The sequence below is a fragment of the Chelonia mydas genome, chromosome 28, assembly GCF_015237465.2.
Source record: "Chelonia mydas isolate rCheMyd1 chromosome 28, rCheMyd1.pri.v2, whole genome shotgun sequence".
Classification (NCBI taxonomy): Eukaryota; Metazoa; Chordata; order Testudines; family Cheloniidae; genus Chelonia; species Chelonia mydas.
The window spans coordinates 925,055-946,797 of record NC_051268.2 but is presented as its reverse complement, the minus strand read 5'-3'; the positions used below and the strand labels follow the sequence as shown (position 1 = coordinate 946,797).

At 66.6% G+C, this 21,743-nt stretch overlaps 2 protein-coding genes across 3 annotated transcripts; one reads left to right on the top strand and one right to left on the bottom strand.

Annotated features, from left to right (window-relative positions):
- Positions 1–241: 241 nt before the first annotated feature.
- ENO3 (enolase 3) lies at positions 242–12,885 on the bottom strand. 2 transcript variants are annotated; one of them, XM_037887642.2, is made up of 12 exons: positions 12,868–12,885; positions 5,940–6,026; positions 5,600–5,695; positions 3,859–3,917; positions 3,390–3,459; positions 3,085–3,218; positions 2,578–2,800; positions 1,616–1,813; positions 1,316–1,517; positions 975–1,083; positions 828–886; positions 242–496 (listed from the first exon to the last, which is right to left on the bottom strand). In XM_037887642.2, the coding sequence occupies exons 2-12, from the start codon at positions 6,022–6,024 to the stop codon at positions 427–429; spliced, it is 1,305 nt and encodes a 434-aa protein (XP_037743570.1). In that variant the 5' UTR covers positions 6,025–6,026; positions 12,868–12,885; the 3' UTR covers positions 242–426. The 2 variants fall into 2 exon arrangements, with proteins under 2 accessions (XP_037743570.1, XP_037743569.1); XM_037887641.2 differs by lacking the exon at positions 12,868–12,885 and adding an exon at positions 7,337–7,528.
- A 2,007-nt stretch (positions 12,886–14,892) lies between these two features.
- On the top strand, positions 14,893–20,715 carry PFN1 (profilin 1). Its single transcript, XM_037887591.2, has 3 exons — positions 14,893–15,379; positions 19,577–19,769; positions 20,461–20,715. Exons 1-3 carry the CDS (start codon positions 15,248–15,250, stop codon positions 20,556–20,558), a joined length of 423 nt encoding a protein of 140 aa, XP_037743519.1. The 5' UTR covers positions 14,893–15,247; the 3' UTR covers positions 20,559–20,715.
- The last annotated feature ends 1,028 nt before the right edge of the window (positions 20,716–21,743 follow it).

The window sequence follows — 21,743 nt, the reverse complement described above, 5'->3', positions numbered from 1 at the left end:
GGGAACAGTCATGGCAGGAGACCCCCCCGGACCCCCTCGCTGCATCCACTGCTCCCTTAGGGGGGCAGAACCTCTCTGTCACTCTGACCTCCCCCCTTACATCCCCCTCCCCGCACAGGGGAGAGAACCCAAGAGTCCTGGCTCCCAGCCCCCCCGTTCTTACCCACCAGGCCCCCCACAAACGAGGATTGAACCCAGGCGTCCTGGCCCCCAGGAAAGAACCACACCGAGACGCCGTCTGTCCAGGTGCCTTTATTCAGAGCCCGGCCCGGAGATGCCGCGGGACGATGGGGCTGGACCCAGTCTCGCCGGCGCTGCCCTGGGGGGAGCCCCGGTGGCGAGGGTCCAGGCCAGGCCCCGTCCCTCCAGTGCCGCCCCCGCCATGGGGCAGGGCCGTGCCGACGCTGGGGGGCGCGGACGAGGGGCTCACTTGGCCCGAGGGTTCCTGAACTTGCGTCCCGCAAAGTGAGCTTTGTTGCCCAGGGCTTCCTCGATCCTGGGGGGAGACAGGGAAAGGGGTGAGCTCTGGGGGGGGGGGTTCAGATGGGGGGACCCTGTGCCCCATTCGCTGCCCCCCCGAGCCTGCCAGTCCCCACCCTGGGGCCGGGTAGAAGCCGGCGCCCCCCAGAGGGCACAGGCCCCTGGCTCCATTCCCTGCCCCCCTGAGCCCGCCAGGCCCCGCCCTGGGGCCGGGGTGGGGGGAGCCGGTGCCCCCCAGAGGGGACAGGCCCCTGGCCCCATTCCCTGCCCCCCTGAGCCCGCCAGGCCCCGCCCTGGGGCCGGGGGGAGCTGGTGCCCCCCAGAGGGGACAGGCCCCAGCCCGTTACCTCATCAGCTGATTGTATTTAGCCAGGCGCTCGGATCGGCAGGGGGCTCCAGTCTTGATCTGTGGGGAGAGGTAGAGCCGGGGTTAGGGGCTCAGGGCGGCTGTGGGGGGTGCAGGGGAAGGGGGGTGCAGCCCCCCCGCCGCTCACCTGCCCTGTGCAGAGCCCCACCACCAGGTCCGCGATGAAGGTGTCTTCGGTCTCCCCGGAGCGGTGGCTGACCATCACCCCCCAGCCGTTGCTCTGGGCCAGCTTGCACCTGGGAGGGGGAAACCGGGGGGAGGAGGGTGTCTGTGGGTGCTGCTGTGTGGGGGGCGGGGAGGGGGATCCAAATCTAACCCCATGCCCCCCCCCCACGCACAGAGAGAGAACCCGGACGTCCGGGCTCCCAGCCCCCCCATGCTCTAACCCACCAGCCCCCGCTCCCCGAGCCGGGGCGAGAACCCAGGCGTCCTGGCCCCCACAGGCCCCGTCCCCCCCCGGCGGCTCACGCCTGGATGGACTCGGTGACGGAGCCGATCTGGTTGACTTTGAGCAGGAGACAGTTGCAGGCCTTGAGCTCCACGGCCTTCTGGATGCGCTTGGGGTTCGTCACCGTCAGGTCGTCCCCCACGATCTGGATGGGCACCTGGGTCAGGAACCTCCGCCAGGTCTCCCAGTCGTCCTGGTCGAAGGGGTCCTCGATGGAGACCACTGGGGGGGCAGGCACAGGGTTGGAGCCAGCCCCCCGAGAGGGGGCAGGCCCCCGCCCCATTCCCCGCCCCGGGGGCGAGCCGGGACAGGCCCCTCACCGGGGTAATTCTTGATGAAGCTCTGGTACAGCTCGCCCAGCTTCTCCCCGCTGATGTGGCGGGCGGGGTCGTCGGGGGATTTGAAGTCCAGGTCGTACTTCCCGCCGCGGAAGAACTCGGAGGCGGCGACGTCCATCCCGATCACCACCTTGTCGGGGTACCCGGCCTTCTCGATGGCCGACTTCAGCAGCTCCAGCGCTGGGGAGGAGGCGAACAGGCGACGGGTCGGCCCTGGGGACGCACGTGGGGTGCCCCGCCCCAGAGGTGGGCGCGTCTCGGCGCCAGGCGAGGGGTCCCCGGGTCACCGGCCGCCCCGCCCCAGAGGTGGCTGCCTTTCGGCGCCAGGCGAGGGGTCCCCGGGTCACCGGCTGCCCCGCCCCAGAGGTGGCCACATCTCGGCGCCGGGCGAGGGGTCCCCGGGTCACCGGCCGCCCCGCCCCAGAGGTGGCTGCCTTTCGGCGCCAGGCGAGGGGTCCCCGGGTCACCGGCTGCCCCGCCCCAGAGGTGGCCACATCTCGGCGCCGGGCGAGGGGTCCCTGGGTCACCGGCGGCTCCGCCCCAGAGGTGGCCGCGTCTCAGCGCCGGGTGGGGGGTCCCTGGGTCACCAGCTGCCCTGCCCCAGAGGTGGGCGTGTCTCGGCGCCAGGGTCCCTGTAGACCGTGACCTTTCCTGGCCCAGCAACGCTCACCGTGCTCCCTGCGGCTCCGGTTACCAGCAGCTGCACTAATTATGGCTGCGACCTTTGACGAGGGAATCGGGGGCTGAGGTGAAAATCCAGCCTGAGAAAGTCTTGAAATGCAACCGCAGGCCTATAAGTAGCTGCTCCCCCCTTCCTGTCAATCCGCAGCCAGGGAGTGGAGTGGGAGGGAACCCAGGCATCCTGGCTCCCAGCCCCCGCTGCACTCACCCACCAGCTCCCACTCCCCTCCCAGAGCCGGGGAGGGAACCCAGGGGTCCGGTACCTTCGTTGTTCTCCAGGATGTTGGGAGCGAAGCCGCCCTCGTCCCCCACGTTGGTGGCGTCCTTGCCGTACTTGGCCTTGATGACGGACTTCAGGTTGTGGTAGACCTCGGCCCCGATGCGCATGGCCTCCTTGAAACTGGCGGCCCCCACCGGCAGGATCATGAACTCCTGCATGGCCAGCTTGTTCCCCGCGTGGGAGCCCCCGTTGATCACATTGAACGCCTGCCGGGGGAGGAGGGACAGCATAGAACCCAGGCGTCCTGGTCCCCAGGTGCCGCTGAACCCCACTCTCCTCCCAGAGCCACGGAGAGAACCCAGGAATCCTGGCTCCCAGCCCCCACTGCTCTAACCCATCAGCCCCCACTCCCCTCCCAGAGCCGGGGAGAACCCAGGAGTCCTGGCTCCCAGCCCCCACTCTCCTCCAGAGCCAGGGAGAGAACCCAGGAGTCCTGGCTCCCAGCCCCCCCTCCCCTCCTAGAGGAACCCCGGCGTCCAGGGGCTCTTACCGGGACAGGCAGGATGAGCTCAGCGTTGCCAGCCAGGTCGGCGATGTGGCGGTAGAGGGGCACCCCCTTTTCCGCGGCCCCAGCCTTACAGACCGCCAGAGATACCCCCAGGATGGCATTGGCCCCAAACTTGGCTGTGGGGGGAGACAGATAGGATTAGCCCCCCCACGACAGTCAGGTAACAGGGAGGGATCAGCAGGGGGCAGGGAAGGGGTGGCTGCAGTTTGGTGAGGGGGCTGGAGGTGAAGGGGCCAGAGGGGGAATTAGGGGCTGGCAGAGGGTCGGTGGCGATGTCTCTCACTCACATTTGTTCTCTGTCCCATCCAGGTCGATCATGAGTTTGTCGATTTTCTCCTGCTCCACAACACTGAGTTTCTGGGATGCAGGGGGGGGGGGGGGGGAACAGTGGGGGGAGGGGTCACACAGGCACCATGGGTAGCTTTGCCCCCCACATCTCCATCCAGGACACCTCACCCAGCTGCCTCCCCTACTCTGCCAGGCGCCAGCCCCCCCCACACCACCCTATACACAGCCTATTGTACCCAGGGACCCCCCACAATATATCTAGCCCCCTTCCCCAGCTAACCCCACTCCCAGGCCTCCCTCTAATACCCAGATATGCCCTCCCCAGGGACCCCCATGTCCTCTGGGCCTCCCCCCATAGCCAGGTACCCTCTGGTACCCCCCCACAGTCAGGTACCCCTCCATGCCCGTGTACTGCCCAGACCCCCACTACATGAGTACTCCCTACAGGCGTGAGCGGGCGGTGGTTACCTTCTCCAGGAGGGCCGGCACAATGATTTTGTTGATATTTTCAACAGCCTTCAGCACCCCTGGGGAGAGAAGGACAGAGATGTCGTACCCAGCTGGTCTCTACGGCCCCACCCGCTACCCCAGTGCCCCCGCATCCATCCCAGCTGGCCGCCTGGGCCATAATCATTTAGACAAGCCCAGATTTCCATGGGATGTCCTAGGAGTTCATTTTAGGAGATCGGGAGCTTTCTTTAAATTAAATAACTACATTCTAACGAACTAACAAACCACCCAAGAATGCGCCAACCAGCACTTTTATCCAGCCAATGAGCCAACCAGCCAATTAAATCAGTCAACCAATGAATGAACCGGTCACCCCAACCAACCAGTAACCTCTCAGCCAACCAGGCAATGAAGCTCTCAGTCAAGACTACCAACCGGTCAACCAATCAACCTCACAGCCAGCCAACAAACCAGTCAGCCACCCAACGAACATCTCAACCAACCAGCCAATGAACCGGTCAACCAGCCAATCAACGTCACAGCCAACCCTATCCACCAACCAGCCAACGAAATTCCCAGCCAACGAGCCAATCCTAGCAACCGCCCGGCCAATCAACCCCACAGCCAGTCAACAAACCAGTCAGCCACCCAATGAACATCTCAGCCAACCAGCCAATCAACCTCACAGCCAGCCAACAAACCAGTCAGCCACCCAATGAACTTCTCAGCCAACCAGCCAATGAACCGGTCAACCAGCCAATCAACCTCACAGCTAACCCTATCCACCAACCAGCCAACGAAACTCCCAGACAACGATCAACCTCACAGCCAGCCAACAAACCAGTCAGCCACCCAACGAACATCTCAGCCAACCAGCCAATGAACCGGTCAACCAGCCAATCAACCTCACAGCCAACCCTATCCACCAACCAGCCAACGAAACTCCCAGCCAACGAGCCAATCCTAGCAACCGCCCGGCCAATCAACCTCACAGCCAGCCAACAAACCAGTCAGCCACCCAACGAACATCTCAGCCAACCAGCCAATGAACCGGTCAACCAGCCAATCAACCTCACAGCCAACCCTATCCACCAACCAGCCAACGAAACTCCCAGCCAATCAACCTCACAGCCAGCCAACAAACCAGTCAGCCACCCAACGAACATCTCAACCAACCAGCCAATCAACCTCACAGCCAACCCGATCCACCAACCAGCCAACGAAACTCCCAGCCAATCAACCTCACAGCCAGCCAACAAACCAGTCAGCCACCCAACGAACATCTCAACCAACCAGCCAATCAACCTCACAGCCAACCCGATCCACCAACCAGCCAACGAAACTCCCAGCCAACGAGCCAATCCTAGCAACCAACCAGCCAGCCAGCCAACAAACCACTCAACCAGCCAATCAACCTCGCAGTCAACCCTACCAACCAACCAGCCAATGAACCTCTCGGCCACCCCTATGGACAAGGCAAGAAACCCATCCCTGAATCCACGGGCTGCTCCCAGGGGCTTGCGCCAGCAACTCCCGCTGGGGTGACTGGAAGCGCCCCCCACCCCCCCGACCCCAATATGGCTTCAAGACTTTTATCACCTCTGGGCATTTGTCCAGCAAGCGGCCGCACCTTGAACTAACCCGGCCCTCACTTTGGATGGAGGGGCGTGGGGGGTGGAGGGCAGGGTGTGCGGGGAGGGAGGGATAAATCTTCCCGCCCCCGGTTAGCATCCACCCCCCTCCCCCGAGGGCCCCTCACCTTTGCCCAGGTATCGGGACTTGTCCCCGTCCCGCAGCTCCAGAGCCTCGTAGATGCCGGTGGAGGCGCCGCTGGGGACAGCGGCCCGGAAACGACCTGGGGGGGGAAGAAGCAGGGGGAGTAACTAACATGCGGTTCCCCCCACAGCCAGGAGAACCTGACCCCCACCAGCCCCCCCATCCTGTCTCAGGATCCCCCTGAACCCCAGCCTTGGGATTACCCACCCTGTCCCCACGGGAATCCCCCCCCCCCGCACGTACCCAAGCCCTCCCCACACATGCACAGTCCAGCCCACTCCTCCCTCTCCACACCCCAGTCCCCCCTGGCCCCCCCGACGCACCCTTGGCCGTGTGCAGATCCACCTCAACCGTGGGGTTCCCACGGGAGTCCAGGATCTCACGGGCGTAGATCTTCTGGATGGACATGGCTGGCGGGAGAAAAACAGAGGGGTGGCGGGGGCCTCGGAAAAGCACATGCCCCAGGCTTGTCCCCCCCATACACAGCCACCCCCTCCCAGAGCCAGGGAGAGAACCCAGGAGTCCTGGCTCCCAGCCCGCCCTGCTCAAACGCACCAGCCCCCACTCCCCTCCCAGAGCCTGGGCGGAGGTGTGGGGGGCAGAACCCAGGAGTCCTGGCTCCTAGTCCCACCCACCCTGGACCCACTGTCCAATCCGGAGCAGGTCCGAGCCTTTTAACATTCACACCACCACACCCACACCCTGGGCAGCTGCCAGGGTTAAAAATAGACTCGCACACCCGGAGGGCTGGCCACTGGAGGAAGAGGTCACCCCATCCCCGATAGCGGGGAGCCTGCAGCTGGGGCCCACACAGGGGCAGACCCTAGCCTCCCCTACCCCCAGCCCTGCCGGCACCCCTCACTCCCGACCCACAGCCCCCTGCTAGCCCCCAGCCCTGCCGGCACCCCTCACTCCCGACCCACAGCCCCCTGCTAGCCCAGCCCTGCTCCCCCAGCCCTGCCGGTGCCCCTCACTCCCGACCCACAGCCCCCTGCTAGCCCAGCCCAGCCCCCCCAGCCCCGCCGGTGCCCCTCACTCCCGACCCACAGCCCCCTGCTAGCCCAGCCCTGCCCCCCCAGCCCTGCCGGTGCCCCTCACTCCCGACCCACAGCCCCCTGCTAGCCCAGCCCTGCCCCCCCAGCCCTGCCGGCACCCCTCACTCCCGACCCACAGCCCCCTGCTAGCCCAGCCCTGCCCCCCCAGCCCTGCCGGCGCCCCTCACTCCCGACCCACAGCCCCCTGCTAGCCCAGCCCTGCCCCCCCAGCCCTGCCGGCGCCCCTCACGCCCGACCCGCAGCCCCCTGCTAGCCCCCAGCCCTGCCCCCCCAGCCCTGCCGGCACCCCTCACGCCCGACCCGCAGCCCCCTGCTAGCCCCCAGCCCTACCCCCCCCCAGCCCTGCCGGTGCCCCTCACTTCCGACCCACAGCCCCCTGCTAGCCCAGCCCTGCCCCCCCAGCCCTGCAGGTGCCCCTCACTCCCGACCCACAGCCCCCTGCCAGCCCAGCCCTGCCCCCCATCTCTGCCGGTGCCCCCCCCTCCCAACCCGCAGCCCCTGCCAGGCCAGCCCTGCCCCCCGCAGTCCCGCCGGTGCCCCTCACTCCCGACCCGCAGCCCCCTGCCAGCCCAGCCCTGCCCCCCGCAGCCCCGCCGGTGCCCCTCCCTCCTGCCCCTCCAAAGGGGCAGTGGACCAGAGGGGAGGGTCCTGGCCCTGGCACTCACTTGGTGGGGTCTCGTCTCCGGTCTGTGGCTGTCAGGGGGGTGGGCAGCTGACAGTGCCCAGGCGGTGGCTGCCCCCTCCCTTTTATACCCAAGGTCCCCGGCACCCTCCGCCCACCCGGGGCCAGTTAGGGACTGTCTGTAAGTGCCCTGCCCGTGTGGGGACAGGCCAACCCCAGACGGGCCATTGGCACCTGCACAAATATGTGGCTCCATGAAAGATCCCAGCATCCCTCACGCACAGCACCACCCCTCCCACAGCTGGGGAGAGAACCCAGGAGTCCTGGCTCGCAGCCCCCCTGCTCTGACCCACCAGCCCCCGCTCCCCTCCCACAGCCGGGGAGAGAACCCAGGAGTCCTGGCTCCTAGCCCCCCCTGCTCTGACCCACCAGCCCTCACTCCCCTCCCACAGCCGGGGAGAGAACCCAGGAGTCCTGGCTCCTAGCCCCCCCTGCTCTGACCCACCAGCCCCCACTCCCCTCCCACAGCCGGGGAGAGAACCCAGGAGTCCTGGCTCCTAGCCCCCCCTGCTCTGACCCACCAGCCCCCACTCCCCTCCCAGAGCCGGGGAGAGAACCCAGGAGTCCTGGCTCCTAGCCCCCCCTGCTCTGACCCACCAGCCCCCACTCCCCTCCCAGAGCCGGGGAGAGAACCCAGGAGTCCTGGCTCCTAGCCCCCACCCCCGCTCTAATCCCCAGCCCCCACTGCCCTCCCAGAGCCTGGATAGAATAAGGCACTGGGGCATTCGGAGACCCCCCGCCTTTGTCTGACAGGTTATTAGCCATGGGTCCCTCAGGGTATTTCTCCTGTGGGGCAGTGGGGGTGGGGTCGGGGGTTGCCCGTTACTGGGCTGACCGTGGCCTCTGTGCGAGATTCGGTGGGTCGGCTTGCGGGGGGGTGGGTGGGGGGCATCGGGCCTGGTGCGGACAAGGAAGGAGGCGGGATTTGACCCGAATCCTCCACACACCCCGTTCCCCGGGCTGGACAAGGCCCCTGTCTCTGCAGAGCGCCCGCCCCACGCGCCCCTTGGGGCAGCTCCCAGAACCCGCAGCCTGTCCCCTCTGGGGGGCGCCAGCTCCCTCCCGGCCCCAGGGGGCTGTGACCCTGGCACCCCCCCAAGGGGCTGCCCTTTCCCCGTTGCTCATTCCTATGGGGGCTCCCCACCCCCACCCGGCCGTGCGGGCCTCTCCAGACAGCCGGGGCCCCTTGGAGCTGGTCTCTAGCCCTATATTTAGCCCCCCGGCTAGTTCGCTAAAGGTCAGAGATCCAGGGCGCCCGTTCCAAGCAGCGGGGAAAGGACACGGCAACCCGAGACGCTCGCCTCACGTAGCACCTGGGAGGGGGGGGTCCCCGTGCTGGGGCTGCAGGGGTCCGGAGTGACACTGGGGGGAATGGGGGGGTCTCCATCCATTCACACCAGCCCCACTGAGAACCTGAGCCCTGAATGCATCACACTGCCCCGTCTGGTGGGTTAGAGCAGGGGCGGGGCTGGGAGCCCGGACTCCTGGGTTCTCTCCCCGGCTCTGGGAGGGGAGTGGGGGCTGGAGGGTTAGAGCAGGGTGGGGACTGGGGGCCAGGACTCCTGGGTTCTCTCCCAGGCCCCTGGAGGTGAGGATGATGACCGTAGCCAGTCTCCCGCCACCGGCCTGGGGCTCCTTTCCTTGAATATCTGCAATGTGTATCCGCCCCACACGGCCTGCGGGAGCGGGGGCGCTACCCAGTGGCCGTGTCGGGAAATCCACCCGCTTCTTTTTCGGATAGAACCAGTGTCCCCGGGCAAGATTCGTTCCTTAATGCTGGGGTGGGGACTGGCTGGCTCAGGGGGGTGGGGAATGGGGCCTGGGGCGGGTCCCCAGCTGGCTCGGGGGGCAGGGAATGGGACCCAGGGCAGGGCCCGGCTGGCTCGGGGGGGCTGGGGAATGGGGCAGGGGCCTGTCCCCTCTAGGGGGCGCCAGCTCCCGTCCTGCCCCAGGGCGGGCCCGGCTGGCTCAGGGGGGTGGGGAATGGGGCCCGGGGCGGGTCCCCGGCTGGCTCAGGGGGGCAGGGAATGGGGCAGGGGCCTGTCCCCGGCTGGCTCAGGAGGGTGGGGAATGGGGCTCGGGGCCTGTCCCCGGCTGACTTGGGGGGCGAGGAATGGGGCAGGGGCCTGTCCCCGGCTGGCTCAGGGGGGTGGGGAATGGGGCCCAGGGCAGGGCCCGGCTGGCTCCGGGGGGGGCGGGGAATGGGGCCCGGGGCGGGGCCCGGCTGGCTCAGGGGGGCAGGGAATGGGGCAGGGGCCTGTCCCCTCTAGGGGGCCGGCTCCCATCATGCCCCAGGGTGGGGCCCAGCTGGCTCAGGGGGGCGAGGAATGGGGCCTGGGGCAGGGCCCGGCTGGCTCGGGGGGGGCGGGGAATTGTGCCCGGGGCAGGGCCCGGCTGGCTCAGGGGGGCAGGGAATGGGGCAGAGGCCTGTCCCCGGCTGGCTCAGGGGGGCAGGGAATGGGGCCCTGGGCGGGTCCCCGGCTGGCTCAGGAGGGCAGGGAATGGGGCCCGGGGCAGGGGCCTGGCTGGCTCAGGGGGGCAGGGAATGGGGCCCGGGGCAGGGGCCTGGCTGGCTCAGGGGGGCAGGGAATGGGGCCCGGGGCGGGGCCCGGCTGGCTCGGGGGGGGCGGGGAATTGGGCCCGGGGCAGGGCCCGGCTGGCTCAGGGGGGCAAGGAATGGGGCCCGGGGCAGGGGCCCGGCTGGCTCAGGGGGGCAGGGAATGGGGCCCGGGGCAGGGCCCGGCTGGCTCAGGGGGGCGGGGAATGGGGCCCGGGGCAGGGCCCGGCTGGCTCGGGGGGGCAGGGAATGGGGCAGAGGCCTGTCCCCGGCTGGCTCAGGGGGGCAGGGAATGGGGCCCGGGGCGGGTCCCCGGCTGGCTCAGGGGGGCAGGGAATGGGGCCTGGGGCAGGGGCCTGGCTGGCTCAGGGGGGCAGGGAATGGGGCCCGGGGCGGGTCCCCGGCTGGCTCAGGGGGGCAGGGAATGGGGCCCGGGTCAGGGCCTGGCTGGCTCAGGGGGGCAGGGAATGGGGCAGAGGCCTGTCCCCGGCTGGCTCGGGGGGCAGGGAATGGGGCCCGGGGCGGGTCCCTGGCTGGCTCAGGGGGGCAGGGAATGGGGCCCAGGGCAGGGTCCGGCTGGCTCGGGGGGGGGCGGGGAATTGTGCCCGGGGCAGGGCCCGGCTGGCTCAGGGGGGCAGGGAATGGGGCAGAGGCCTGTCCCCGGCTGGCTCAGAGGGGCAGGGAATGGGGCCCGGGGCAGGTCCCCGGCTGGCTCAGGAGGGTGGGGAATGGGGCCCGGGGCAGGGGCCTGGCTGGCTCAGGGGGGCAGGGAATGGGGCCCGGGACGGGTCCCCGGCTGGCTCAGGGGGGCAGGGAATGGGGCCCGGGGCAGGGGCCTGGCTGGCTCAGGGGGGCAGGGAATGGGGCCCGGGGCGGGTCCCCGGCTGGCTCAGGAGGGTGGGGAATGGGGCCCGGGGCAGGGGCCTGGCTGGCTCAGGGGGGCAGGGAATGGGGCCCGGGGCGGGTCCCCGGCTGGCTCAGGGGGGCAGGGAATGGGGCCCGGGGCAGGGGCCTGGCTGGCTCAGGGGGGCAGGGAATGGGGCCCGGGGCGGGTCCCCGGCTGGCTCAGGGGGGCAGGGAATGGGGCCCGGGGTGGGGCCCGTCTGTTTGCATCCCGCTTCCATTTCCAGGTGACTCAGGCTCCGGGAATTCCCCCGTCCCCGCCCCGTGCAGGCTCCGAGGTGGGGCCCGGCGCCCGGAGGGGGGTGTCCTGCACCCCTGACGGCCGGGCCGGGCCCCCGCAGGCTCCCGGAGCCGGGGCAGAATTGCACCAGGCCGGGCTGCCAACCGGCTCCGGGGTGTGGAGCGGGGCGGGCGTGACTCAGGGTGTAGATGGGAGCGTCCGGGTTGCCAGGAGTAAGCGGGGGGGGGGGGGGGGAAGGGGGGGCAGTGCTTTGCTGGGCGGGGTTTGGGGGGACGGAGGCGGCTGCTTTCAAAGGAGCCCAGCTGAACCCTCAGTCCTTGGAAATTCACAGGCCCCAGGGCCACCAACCAGGAAGTGAACCCCGGCGTCCTGGGAAAACTCCAAAGGGGATAATTACCTGCTCCCAGCTCCGGGGACAGAACCCAGGAGTCCTGGCTCCCTCCCAGCCCCCATTCTCCTCCCAGAGCTGGGGAGAGAACCCAGGAGTCCTGGCTCCTTCCCAGCCCCCACTCCCCTCCCAGAGCCGGGGAGAGAACCCAGGAGTCCTGGCCCCCAGCCCCCCCTGCTCTAACCCCCCAGCCCCCATTCCCCTCCCAGAGCCGGGGAGAGAACCCAGGAGTCCTGGCCCCCAGCCCCCCTGCTCTAACCCCCCAGCCCCCACTCCCCTCCCAGAGCCGGGGAGAGAACCCAGGAGTCCCGGCTTCCAGCCCCCCCTGCTCTAACCCACCAGCCCCCACTCCCCTCCCAGAGCCGGGGAGAGAACCCAGGAGTCCTGGCCCCCAGCCTCCCTGCCCTAACCCCCCAGCCCCCACTCCCCTCCCAGAGCTGGGGAGAGAACCCAGGAGTCCTGGCCCCCAGCCCCCCCTGCTCTAACCCACCAGCCCCCACTCCCCTTCCAGAGCTGGGGAGAGAACCCAGGAGTCCTGGCCCCCAGCCCCCGCTCCCCTCCCAGAGCTCTGGTTTTCCTATCAAGTCTCGAGGAATCCACAAATCTCCCCGGCTGGTTTACTGCCCCCCAGGAAGGGGCCCTGAGGCAGATGCCCCAGTGTGCTGGCTGGTCCCCGCCCTGCACCCCCCAGCAGAAAGGCCCTGGGGTCGGGGTGGGGGGATAAAATGCTTATCTGGAAAGCTCATCACAGGGGCTCAGGGTGACTAATCTAATTGGCCCGCTGATAAGATAAGGAGCTCAGGGGATATGGAGCCTGCTTACTCCAGAGTGTGAGGCCAGGCTCCCCGGGTCACCGGCCGCCCCGCCCCAGAGGTGGGCGCATCTCGGCACCGGGCGAGGGGTCCCCGTGTCACCAGCTGCCCTGCCCCAGAGGTGGGCGCATCTCGGCGCCGGGCGAGGGGTCCCCGGGTCACCAGCTGCCCTGCCCCAGAGGTGGGCGCATCTCGGCGCCGGGCGAGGGGTCCCCGGGTCACCAGCTGCCCTGCCCCGCCCCAGAGGTGGCTGCATCTCAGTGCTGGGCGAGGGGTCCCCGTGTTACCCGCCGCCCCACCCCGGAGGTGGCCGCATCTCAGCGGGGGGTGAGGGGTCCCCGGGTCACCCCACCCCGCCCCAGAGGTGGCCGCATCCTGGCAGCGCTGGGCCGGGGTGGAGGGGACAGGGGCTGTGGGGTGTGGAGGGGCTGTGGGGTGTAAAGGTGGTAGAGGGCCCCGGCCCCCTTGCAAGAGGGCCCGAGCGCCCGGACTGGGCCGACCCCTCCCCCGCCCCAATGCCCCTCCCCCCACCGACAGGAAGTGAGACTCTCCGCCCCTCCCCCCCCGAAAGCAAAAGTTGGATCGAAGAACAAGAGAGGAAAAGTTTTGCAACCTGTGTCCCTCCGCCAAATAGTCCCGCCCGGGCCTCTGACGCAGGCGAGGGACGGGCCAATGGGAGCCCGCGTCTCTGGGCGGGGGGGTTTCCGCCCTGGTTTGGGAGCTGTGTGGCCTGGTGTGTCTGATTGGACATGGGGGGGGCGGAGTCACACTTGTGTTCGCATGTCAGCTGGGGGGGGAGTTTCACATGTATGTCCTGGCGTGTTGCATCCACATACATGTACCCCCACACGCGTGCAAATCGCATACGCGCCCCGCTCAGCTACGCGTAGCTGAGCGGGGCGCGTGTGCGATTTGCACAAGTGCGGGGGCACATGTATGTGGATGCAACATGTGCTGACACGCGTGTGTGTTTTGGCATGAGTGGCCGGTGGGTACAGCGGCTTGGCTCCGTGCAGCCCAGGCCGGGCGCTTGCAGGCCGCCGTGTAGGCCCGAGTTCTCGTGTATGCGTGTGGGGAGGGGGGGATGCCGTGTAATGGCATGTGCGTGTTCATATGTGTCCACGCATGGCTGTGTTTTGCCTGTGCACCCAAAGACGTGAGATCTCCCCAGGTTCCCAGGGCATCGGGCTGGGGCGGGGGGGGCCCTCTGGACACGCAGCTTTTGTGTGTCTTATTGTGAACACGTATGTTGACATGTATGATGTGTGCCTGTGGGAGGGGGACACAGGCGAGTCGCCCCGCACGCCTCGGGGAGCCCCATCTTGGACTGGGTGCATTGTGGGGGGGGGTCAGACCCATATGCGCTAAGGGGAGCGCCCTGATTGCTGTGGGGATGGGGGGAGGGATTGAATGACCAGGGGCTCTTGGGGGGCACATGTGGGGGAAGATGCGCAGTGGAAAATGGGGGTTCCTGGGGTGCACATGGGGGAGGGGTTTCCAGGCAGAAAGCAGAGGTTTAGATGGAGCATGGTGGACAGGGGATGCCCTGCCTAAAATGGGGTACATGGGGAGGGGGAAGTTTTTGCAATGCAAATAAAGGGGCTCTCCAGGGGGGTGCAGTGTGAAAAGGGGGACCTCAGCAGGGTGCATGAGGAGAAAAGGGGGAGCAGTGTGAAAAGGGGGACCTCTGGGGGATATATGAGGAGAAAGGGGGGGTGCAGTATGAAAAGGGGACCTCTGTAGGGTACATGAGGGGAAAGGGAGGTGCAGTGTGAAAAGAGAACCTCTGGGGGGTGCGTGGGGAGAAGGGGGTGCAGTGTGAAAAGGGGACCTCTGGGGGATACATGAGGGGAAACGGGGGATGCAGTGTGAAAAGGGGAACCTCTGTGGGGTGCATAGGGGAAAAGGGGGGTGCAGTGTGAAAACACGGCCTCTGGGGGGTGCACGAGGGGGAAGGGGGGTGCAGTGTGAAAAGGGGGACCTCGGGAGGGTGCATGAGAAGAAAAGGGGGTGCAGTGTGAAAAGGGGAACCTCTGGGGGGTGCGTGGGGAGAAAGGGGGGTGCAGTGTGAAAAGGGGACCTCTGGGGGATATATGAGGGGGAACAGGGGGTGCAGTGTGAAAAGGGAACCTCTGGGGGGTGCATAGGGGAAAAGGGGGTGCAGTGTGAAAAGGGGGACCTCTGGGGGGCGCATAGGGGAAAAGGGGGTGCAGTGTGAAAAGGGGGACCTCTGGGGGTGCACGAGGGGGAATGGGGGTGCAGTGTGAAAAGGGGGACCTGTGGGGGGCGCATAGGGGAAAAGGGGGTGCAGTGTGAAAAGGGGGACCTCTGGGGGGTGCACGAGGGGGAATGGGGGTGCAGTGTGAAAAGGGGGACCTGTGGGGGGTGCATAGGGGAAAAGGGGGTGCAGTGTGAAAAGAGGACCTCGTGGGGGGGGCGCATAGGGGGCATGGGGCTGCATTGCAGAGAAGGGGAAGGGAAACGGGGTGCAGGGAAGAAGGCGAAATAGTCCCGGCTGGGGGCGGCGAGTCGGCGGCGGGGGGGCCGCGGATGGATCCCGGGGCTCGCTGAGCCCCGCCCGCAGGAGAAAGGCGGGGCGGGCCCTCGGCCCCTGTAAAAGCCGCGCGCCCGGCCCGGGGGCCCCCCCAGACGCCTCTCGGATTTTGCACCCCGAGCGCGCGCGCTGCACCGGCTCCAGGGTCGCCCCCTCCCCCCCGGCCGCGCGCTGCTCCTCCTGCAAGCGGCGCGAGCCTCCCCCCTGCCCGCCGCACGCGCCGCCCCGCCCCGCCCCGCGCCCCCCCCGCCCCGCGCGCGCCGCGGCCTCCACGTTCCAGGGCGAGGTTGATTCGGTCGCGTCCGGCGTCTCGCGCCCTTTTCTTCTTCTTTTTTTTCCTCTCCCCTCCCGGGATTCTGCAGCCGCGCGCGCGCGCCGCCCCCGGCTCCCGCTGCAGCCCGCCGCCGCCGCCGGCTCCTCCCCAGCCCCAGCAGCAGCCATGAGCGGCTGGAGCTGCTACATCGACCGCCTCATGTGCGACGGCAACTGCCAGGACGCGGCCATCGTGGGCTACAAGGACACCCCGTGCGTGTGGGCCGCCACCCCGGGCAAGACGCTGTGCAACATCACGGTGAGGGGGCTTGCAAAAGGGGGGGGGGCATTGCAAAGGGGGGGGGCGCAGGGGGAGCTGGATTGCAAAGAGGGGAGGCGGGAAGTGCCATGGGGGGGCTGTATTGGAAGAGAGGGGGACCGGAAGTGCTGTGGGGGGGCCGCCTTGGAAGAGAGGGGGGGCGGGGAGAGTCTAGGGGGGCTGGATTCCAAAGGGGGGGGCCGGGGGAGTGGATGGGGGGCTGGATTCCAAAGGGGGGGCCGGGGGAGTGGATGGGGGGGCTGGATTCCAAAGGGGGGGAGGCCGGGGGAGTGGATGGGGGGGCTACATTGGAAAGAGGAGGCTTGCATTGCTAAAGTGGGGGTGAAGAGTGGATGGGGGGGTGGGGTGCATAGTTGGCTGTACTGCAAAAGAGGGGGGTAGGGAGGAGGGATGGGGTGCATTGCAGAAAGGCAGGGGGCACCCTGGGGGGGCTCCTTTCAGAAAAGGGGGACCTCCTGGGCGTGCATCGGAGGGGGATTATAGGGGTGTATGTAGGTGAGGGGTGCATTGGAGAGAAGGGGATCGGGGGGGTGGGAACAGAGGCCTTTATGGGGGGCGGCTCCCAAGGAGGGCTCTGAGTGAAAAGGGGAGCACGTGGGAGGCAGAAATGGGGTGCTGGGGGCAAAGGGGGGCGGTTTAGATTGTCCATGGCGAAGAAGAGGAACTGGGAGGGGCAGCATGTGATGGGAGCACATGGAGGGTGGGGGGAGACTTTTCTGGTAGCCGGCCCTGGAAGCCAGGGCCACTGGCTAAAACACAAAAAAAGTTTGCAAAGTGGCGGGGAGGGGGGAAGAACCCAGAGTTTGCAGCCAGCGAGCTGCAGCCCCCAGGCGACTCTACTTCCTTCTCTGCTGCCCCCCACCCCACCCCCCTTTCTTACTGCCAGCCCCTCCCCCATCTCACCCTTGCAGGATCTCTGCGTGCACAAAAAAAACCACTTCCTCTTGCAAAGCATCAGACAGTGACGGGGGGGGGGTGACCCCCCCCCCATCAGCCCCAGCCTCCAGTTCTGCTCTGCTGCCCTCCCGACAGGGGTTGCCCCCTGCTGCCTGGCCTGGCGGCTCCCTGCTTCCCACCCACCCAGCTGGCACCTTCTGGCCTGGCCCCACCCCACCCTGCAGCTACCAGGAGGAAATGACTCAAGGCCAAGGGGGAGGGAGAGTAGGTGTGGGGTGGGGGGGGGAAGAGATGAGGCCTAAATCTGCCCCGGGCTCTGCAAAATGAACTGGATCCAGGGTCCAAATTCCTGGATCCTGGAGTCTTTATCTTTTTGCCCCCCGTGAAGGCCCAGGGCTGGTTTCCCAGCTTGTCCCATCCTGGCCACAGTGAATCTGCCAGCGTCTAGGGGCGGGAAAGTTTTTCGCTTTCTTTTTGTTTTTTTACTGCGCTGGGGAATGAATTGGATCCCCTGGTTCTGGGGGCTGCCGCGTACCCCAGAGGCGGCTGCATCTCAATGCCAGGGCCTGGGATCAGCTGCCGGCCGCGCCCCAGAGGTGGCTGCAACTTGGGGCCTGGGATCCCTGTGAGGGGAGTTGCCCCACCCCAGACATGGCTGCAGCTGGCCTCTCCATCCCTGTAACAGAGTTCAAAATGGCTAACTTTGTGTGGCATCCCTCCGAATAGACCCCCCCCCCCTCATCTGCACACCCCTTGCGACACCAGGATTGTGGGGCGGGGGGGGGGGGGGGTGTCTGCTAGCCTGGGGTCTGGGACTCAGGAGGCAAATTGAGCATTTGCTGTGTGTGCAAAAAATCCCGGGTAGCGGAGAAGAAACTTTTGCTAACTTCTCGAAAGCAAAGCTGACTTCCCCCCTCTCCCTCCCCCCCTTGGTTAATAAAATGGGTGGGGGCAGGAAGCCGTCTGTCTGTATTTAATCTCTCCTTTTACTGCCACGTCTCTGCCTTCTGCCTCCGCCTGCCTGCCGCTGTGGGCCTGAATCTGTCTCCCTCCTAATCTTTCCAGATCTTTTTTTCCTCCCCCCCCCCCCCCCCCCCCCCCCCCTCGCTTTGCAACAATCATTCTTTAGTTCAGCCTCGCCTCTCGCGGGGGGGGGCGGGCCTGGTCTGGTCTAAATCTTTGGCTTCCCCAGTTCTGTTTCAAAACCGAAGTCCGTTTCAGGGCCTCCACTCCCGGCCTGCCTTTCTCGCTCTTTGCAGAAACTTTTCTCATTTGGCTGGGAATGCAAAAATATTTCCCCTCTTCAAACCGTCCTTGTTCAGTGGGGTGGCTGGACTCGTGTCGAAAACGGATCCCCCCCCCGCTTTCTGCCTGGAAAACACCCAGAATTCGGGGGCCCCCTGCCTGGGAGAGTATCTCCGTCCTTGTCTCCTGGCCGTAAAGGGGAGGGAGTCTGGTGAAACTCTCCCAGATCTCCCACATCCTGATGGTGCCTGTGATCGTCAGGTCCCCTGAGTGGCTCTGATCCTGGGGGGTGGCCCCCGCTTCCCCCCCAAGTGACTTGGGTTTGGGTCAGCACAGAGCTGGTACAACCTGTTCCTCCCCCAGCTGCTCATTGCCACAGAAATATTCCCCCCCCCCCGCCCCCACTTCCTGCAATTGTGCTACTGATTCGGGGTGTGAGGCTGCCCCTGATTTGGCAGGGTGGTGAAAAGCACTGGGTTGGAGAATATGGAGGGGCGGACACTTCCCCTCCCTTCCCTGCCCGTTACCCCCCAGTCTCTGCCCCCACCCCCGAGGTTGGGCCAGGGACCTGCTGCTCATGTATTGGGACCCCTCTGCACCCCCCCTTTCCCCCAGTGTCCGGAACTTTATACTGGGAGGGGCGCTCGGCAGGGCCCCAGCTGGCTGGATTCTGGCACGTGGCTGGCCCCGGGTGCAGGGGGGTGTGGTGCTGGTCTCATATCCTGGCTGGGGCTGTTAAAGGTTGGGCTGGGGTTTGCCAAAGCCCATAACATTCATGGGACCCCCCCCCCCCCACAAAATCCTGTTTCCTCCCGAACTCCTGGGTTCTCTCCCTGTCTCTGGCAGGCCAGTGGGGGCTGGTGGGTCAGAGCAGGGGGGGCTGGGACCCAGGACTCCTGGGTTCTTTTTCTGGCTCTGGGAGGAGAGTGGATTGTGCTCTGGACCCTCCCCCAGTTTGCAAGGTGGGGCTGCCCCCCATATCTATTCTCAGGAGTGATGGGGACATCCAAGGAGCCCCCCTATTTCTAAGCTCACAAACCACCTCCCCAAACTCCTCCTGGTCCCTCCCCGTGGGGGTGGCGTCTCTCTCCCCTGGTCTTAGGGGCAGAGGTTGGGGGAGGAAGAGGTTTAAAACCTCAAAACCCCCATTTCAGGGTTGTCAGTTTCCTATGGAAACTGATGGGGGAGGGGGGTGGGGTGCAGACCAGTGGGGGGGGGGGGGTTGGGTGGCTGATAGAGGAAATAAACCAAGAATGTGCAAGTCCATGTCCTGTCCCATCCCCGAAGATAAGGATCTTCGTGCGGGGTGGGGACACCTAGATTTCTGGAGGGGGGGAGCAGCAGCTCTGTGGGGGGAGGGGCTGGGGGGCGGTGTCTGCTGAGACAGGAAGCTCTTAGAAGGGGAAGTTGGGGAAGGGGGGGGGATAAGACCACTCAGTCCACCTGCCCCCTAGAGGAAGAGGGTGAAATTGGGGGTCCATTTCTCTCCCCCATCCTGCCCCCACAACAAACTGGGTGAGGAGGGGAGACACCCTCCACCCTCCCCCCGTTCAGCTGCCTATGGCCAGACTCTGCAGGGGGCAGGAGTCTGGGCTTGAGTGGGGGTGGGAGGAGGATTTGTTCTGCCCCCGCCCCCCAGGCTGCAGAGAGAGAGAGATTGGGGGTGGGGGGGTGAATCCAGGACCCTTAATGCCCCTTTACGACCAGTGTGGATCCAAACTCTGCCCCCAAAGGGGGCCAATGCCCCCGCCCCGGGCATGGCTGGATTGCACCCAGATGAAGGGGTGGGGGGCAGGAGTCTCCTGGCGGAGAATAGAAGGGGGGCTTGTTCAACTGGACAGCTGCTCTGGGTCCCGCTGTTTCTCCCCCCACCCCATGGAAAGCAGCTGCTTGGGGGCTCCTGGGTTCTCTCCCCAGCTCTGGGAGGGGTCTGGGAGCCAGGACTCCTGGGTTCTCCCCAGTGCCAGAAGAGGTGGGGGGCAGGGCTCCCTGAGCCTGTCCAGTGTGACCCCTGACCTCTGCCCCCCTCCCCAGCCGGCAGAGGTGAACACGCTGATCGCCAAGGACCGTAGCGGCATCTTCATCAACGGGGTGACGCTGGGGGGCATGAAGTGCTCGGTAATCCGGGACAACCTGTTCATCGAGGGGGAGTACACCATGGACCTGCGGTCCAAGACCACGGGCGAGGCCCCCACCTACAACATTACAATCTGCATGACCAACAAGGGTGAGTGCCGGACGCCTGGGTCCTCTCCCTTCCCCCGGCGGACCCCCAGTCATCCAGCCGGGGTCTGCTGGCTGGGAATGGGAGCCAGGACTCCTGGGTTCTCTCCCTGGCTCTGGGAGGGGAATGGGGTCCAGCCAGCCTCCCCATCTCTTGCAGCTGGGGCTGCCTGTCGGGCCCTCGCTTCCCCACTCCCCACCCCAAAGCCAGCGGGGCGGCGTTCCCTCCCAGCAGCTGCTGCCTGACCAGCCTGAGGCCTGACCCCTTTCCCTGCAGCGGGGCCCACAACAGCTGGCCCTGGATCCAGCTGCTTCAGCCCCACATTGCCCAGATAATGGGCCAGGCTTCATGAACAGCTGCAAGGGGGTGGGAGCCAGGACTCCTGGGTTCTCTCCCCGGCTTGGGGAGGGGAGCGGGGGCTGGGGGGTTAGAGCCGGGGGGCCGGGAGCCAGGACTCCTGGGTTCTCTCCCCAGTTCTGGGAGGGGAGTGGGGGCTGGTGGGTTAGAGCCGGGGGGGCCGGGTGCCAGGACTCCTGGGTTTCCTGTAGGTGCTGGGGTAGGGGTTACCTGACTGGATCAGACCCCATGGGGCCATCGTCATCTTCCATCCCTGGCCTGTGACGGTGGGGAGGGGGCAGAGGGTAGTCTGGGGGTCGCAGCCTGGCCCCTCACCCCTCTTTTCTCCTCCCCGCAGCGATAGTGCTGGCCATGGGCAAGGAGGGCGTTCACGGCGGCTGCGTGAACAAGCAATGCTTCGACATGGCCCTTCACTTGAGAAACTTGCAGTATTGACGCCGGCCTGGCACTCCGCTGCGGTACTACTGATGCCCACCTGGCAGGGACCACCCGGGCCCCCGCCCGCCCCGGGCCTGGAGCACCCCCCATTCCTCGCTTTCGGCTCTCGACTCTGGCCCGCCCTGTCTCTCCGCCACCTTTTCTATCACAAAAATCCTCTTCGTTGCTGCCAAATTGTTTCTGGTTGTTTAAAAAAAAAAAACAAAAAAGCCAGTTGTAGGTTTTTTGGGGGGGGAAGGGGGGGTTTAAGGGGGGGGAAACTATATTGGAACAAGAGAAATAAAAAGGAAATTTGAATAATTCTCAAGGTGTATCTGTGTCTAGTGTCTGCTCTGGGGGCACTCAGGACTCCTGGGTTCTCTCCCTGGCTCTGGGAGGGGAGTGGGGGCTGGTGGGTTAGAGCAGGGGGGCTGGGTGCCAGGACTCCTGGGTTCTCTCCCTGGCTCTGGGAGGGGAGTGGGGGCTGGTGGGTTAGAGCAGGGGGGCTGGGAGCCAGGACTCCTGGGTTCTCTCCCTGGCTCTGGGAGGGGAATGGGGGCTGGTGGGTTAGAGCAGGGGTGCCAGGACTCCTGGGTTCTCTCCCTGGCTAGGGAAGGGCTTGCAGAGTCAGGAGTTCAGCTGGGGGAGGGGGTGATTCCTGCCCTTGGATTCTTGCCCCTCCCCCCCATGCTCCGCCCCCCCCCAGCTGGCAGGAGAGGTGCACAGTCCTGCACCCAGCCTGAGTCATGGTGCAGGGAGGGGTGTGAACAGCTGATTGGGAGGGGCCAGGGATCCTGCCTTGTGGGGGGGAGGGGGGGATTGAGTTGGGGCGGTCTGGGCCCCAGGCTCTGCCCCATTGCAGTGGGGCACCCAGGGCTGGCAGGTCTTCCCCTGGCTGTTGCACCAGCAGGGAGATGGAGGCTAGCTCTAGGGGGGTCAGGCCTAGGGGTTGGGCGCTGGGCTGTTGCGGGGGTGGGGGGTGTCTCAGAAGGCCTGGGGCCGGTTTCCCCCTCCCAGCTGTGTATGGTGCTTGAGGCAGGGGGGTCTGCACAGCCCCAGTTGTGGAAGGTTGGCAGGGGGGCTGGGCTGGGCCTGGCCTGGGGGGGAGCCCCCAGCTGAGCGGCTCCAGACCTTCCTGGACTGAAGAACCTCATTGCTGCCAACGAAGAAGTCGTCTTAAACACCCTGCCCTGCGCCCGCTGC

Bases quoted from the DNA above. Each gene is read 5' to 3' on its own strand.
- ENO3 (XM_037887642.2), bottom strand. From the start codon at position 6,024: ATGTCCATCCAGAAGATCTACGCCCGTGAGATCCTGGACTCCCGTGGG. The intron at 1,084-1,315 runs GTGAGCCGCCGG...TCCCCCTCCCAG, and splicing joins GTCACCGAGTCCATCCAGGC to GTGCAAGCTGGCCCAGAGCA. The intron at 497-827 runs GTAACGGGCTGG...GTCTCCCCCCAG, and splicing joins AAATACAATCAGCTGATGAG to GATCGAGGAAGCCCTGGGCA.
- PFN1 (XM_037887591.2), top strand. From the start codon at position 15,248: ATGAGCGGCTGGAGCTGCTACATCGACCGCCTCATGTGCGACGGCAAC. The intron at 15,380-19,576 runs GTGAGGGGGCTT...CCCCCTCCCCAG, and splicing joins AGACGCTGTGCAACATCACG to CCGGCAGAGGTGAACACGCT. The intron at 19,770-20,460 runs GTGAGTGCCGGA...TCCTCCCCGCAG, and splicing joins AATCTGCATGACCAACAAGG to CGATAGTGCTGGCCATGGGC.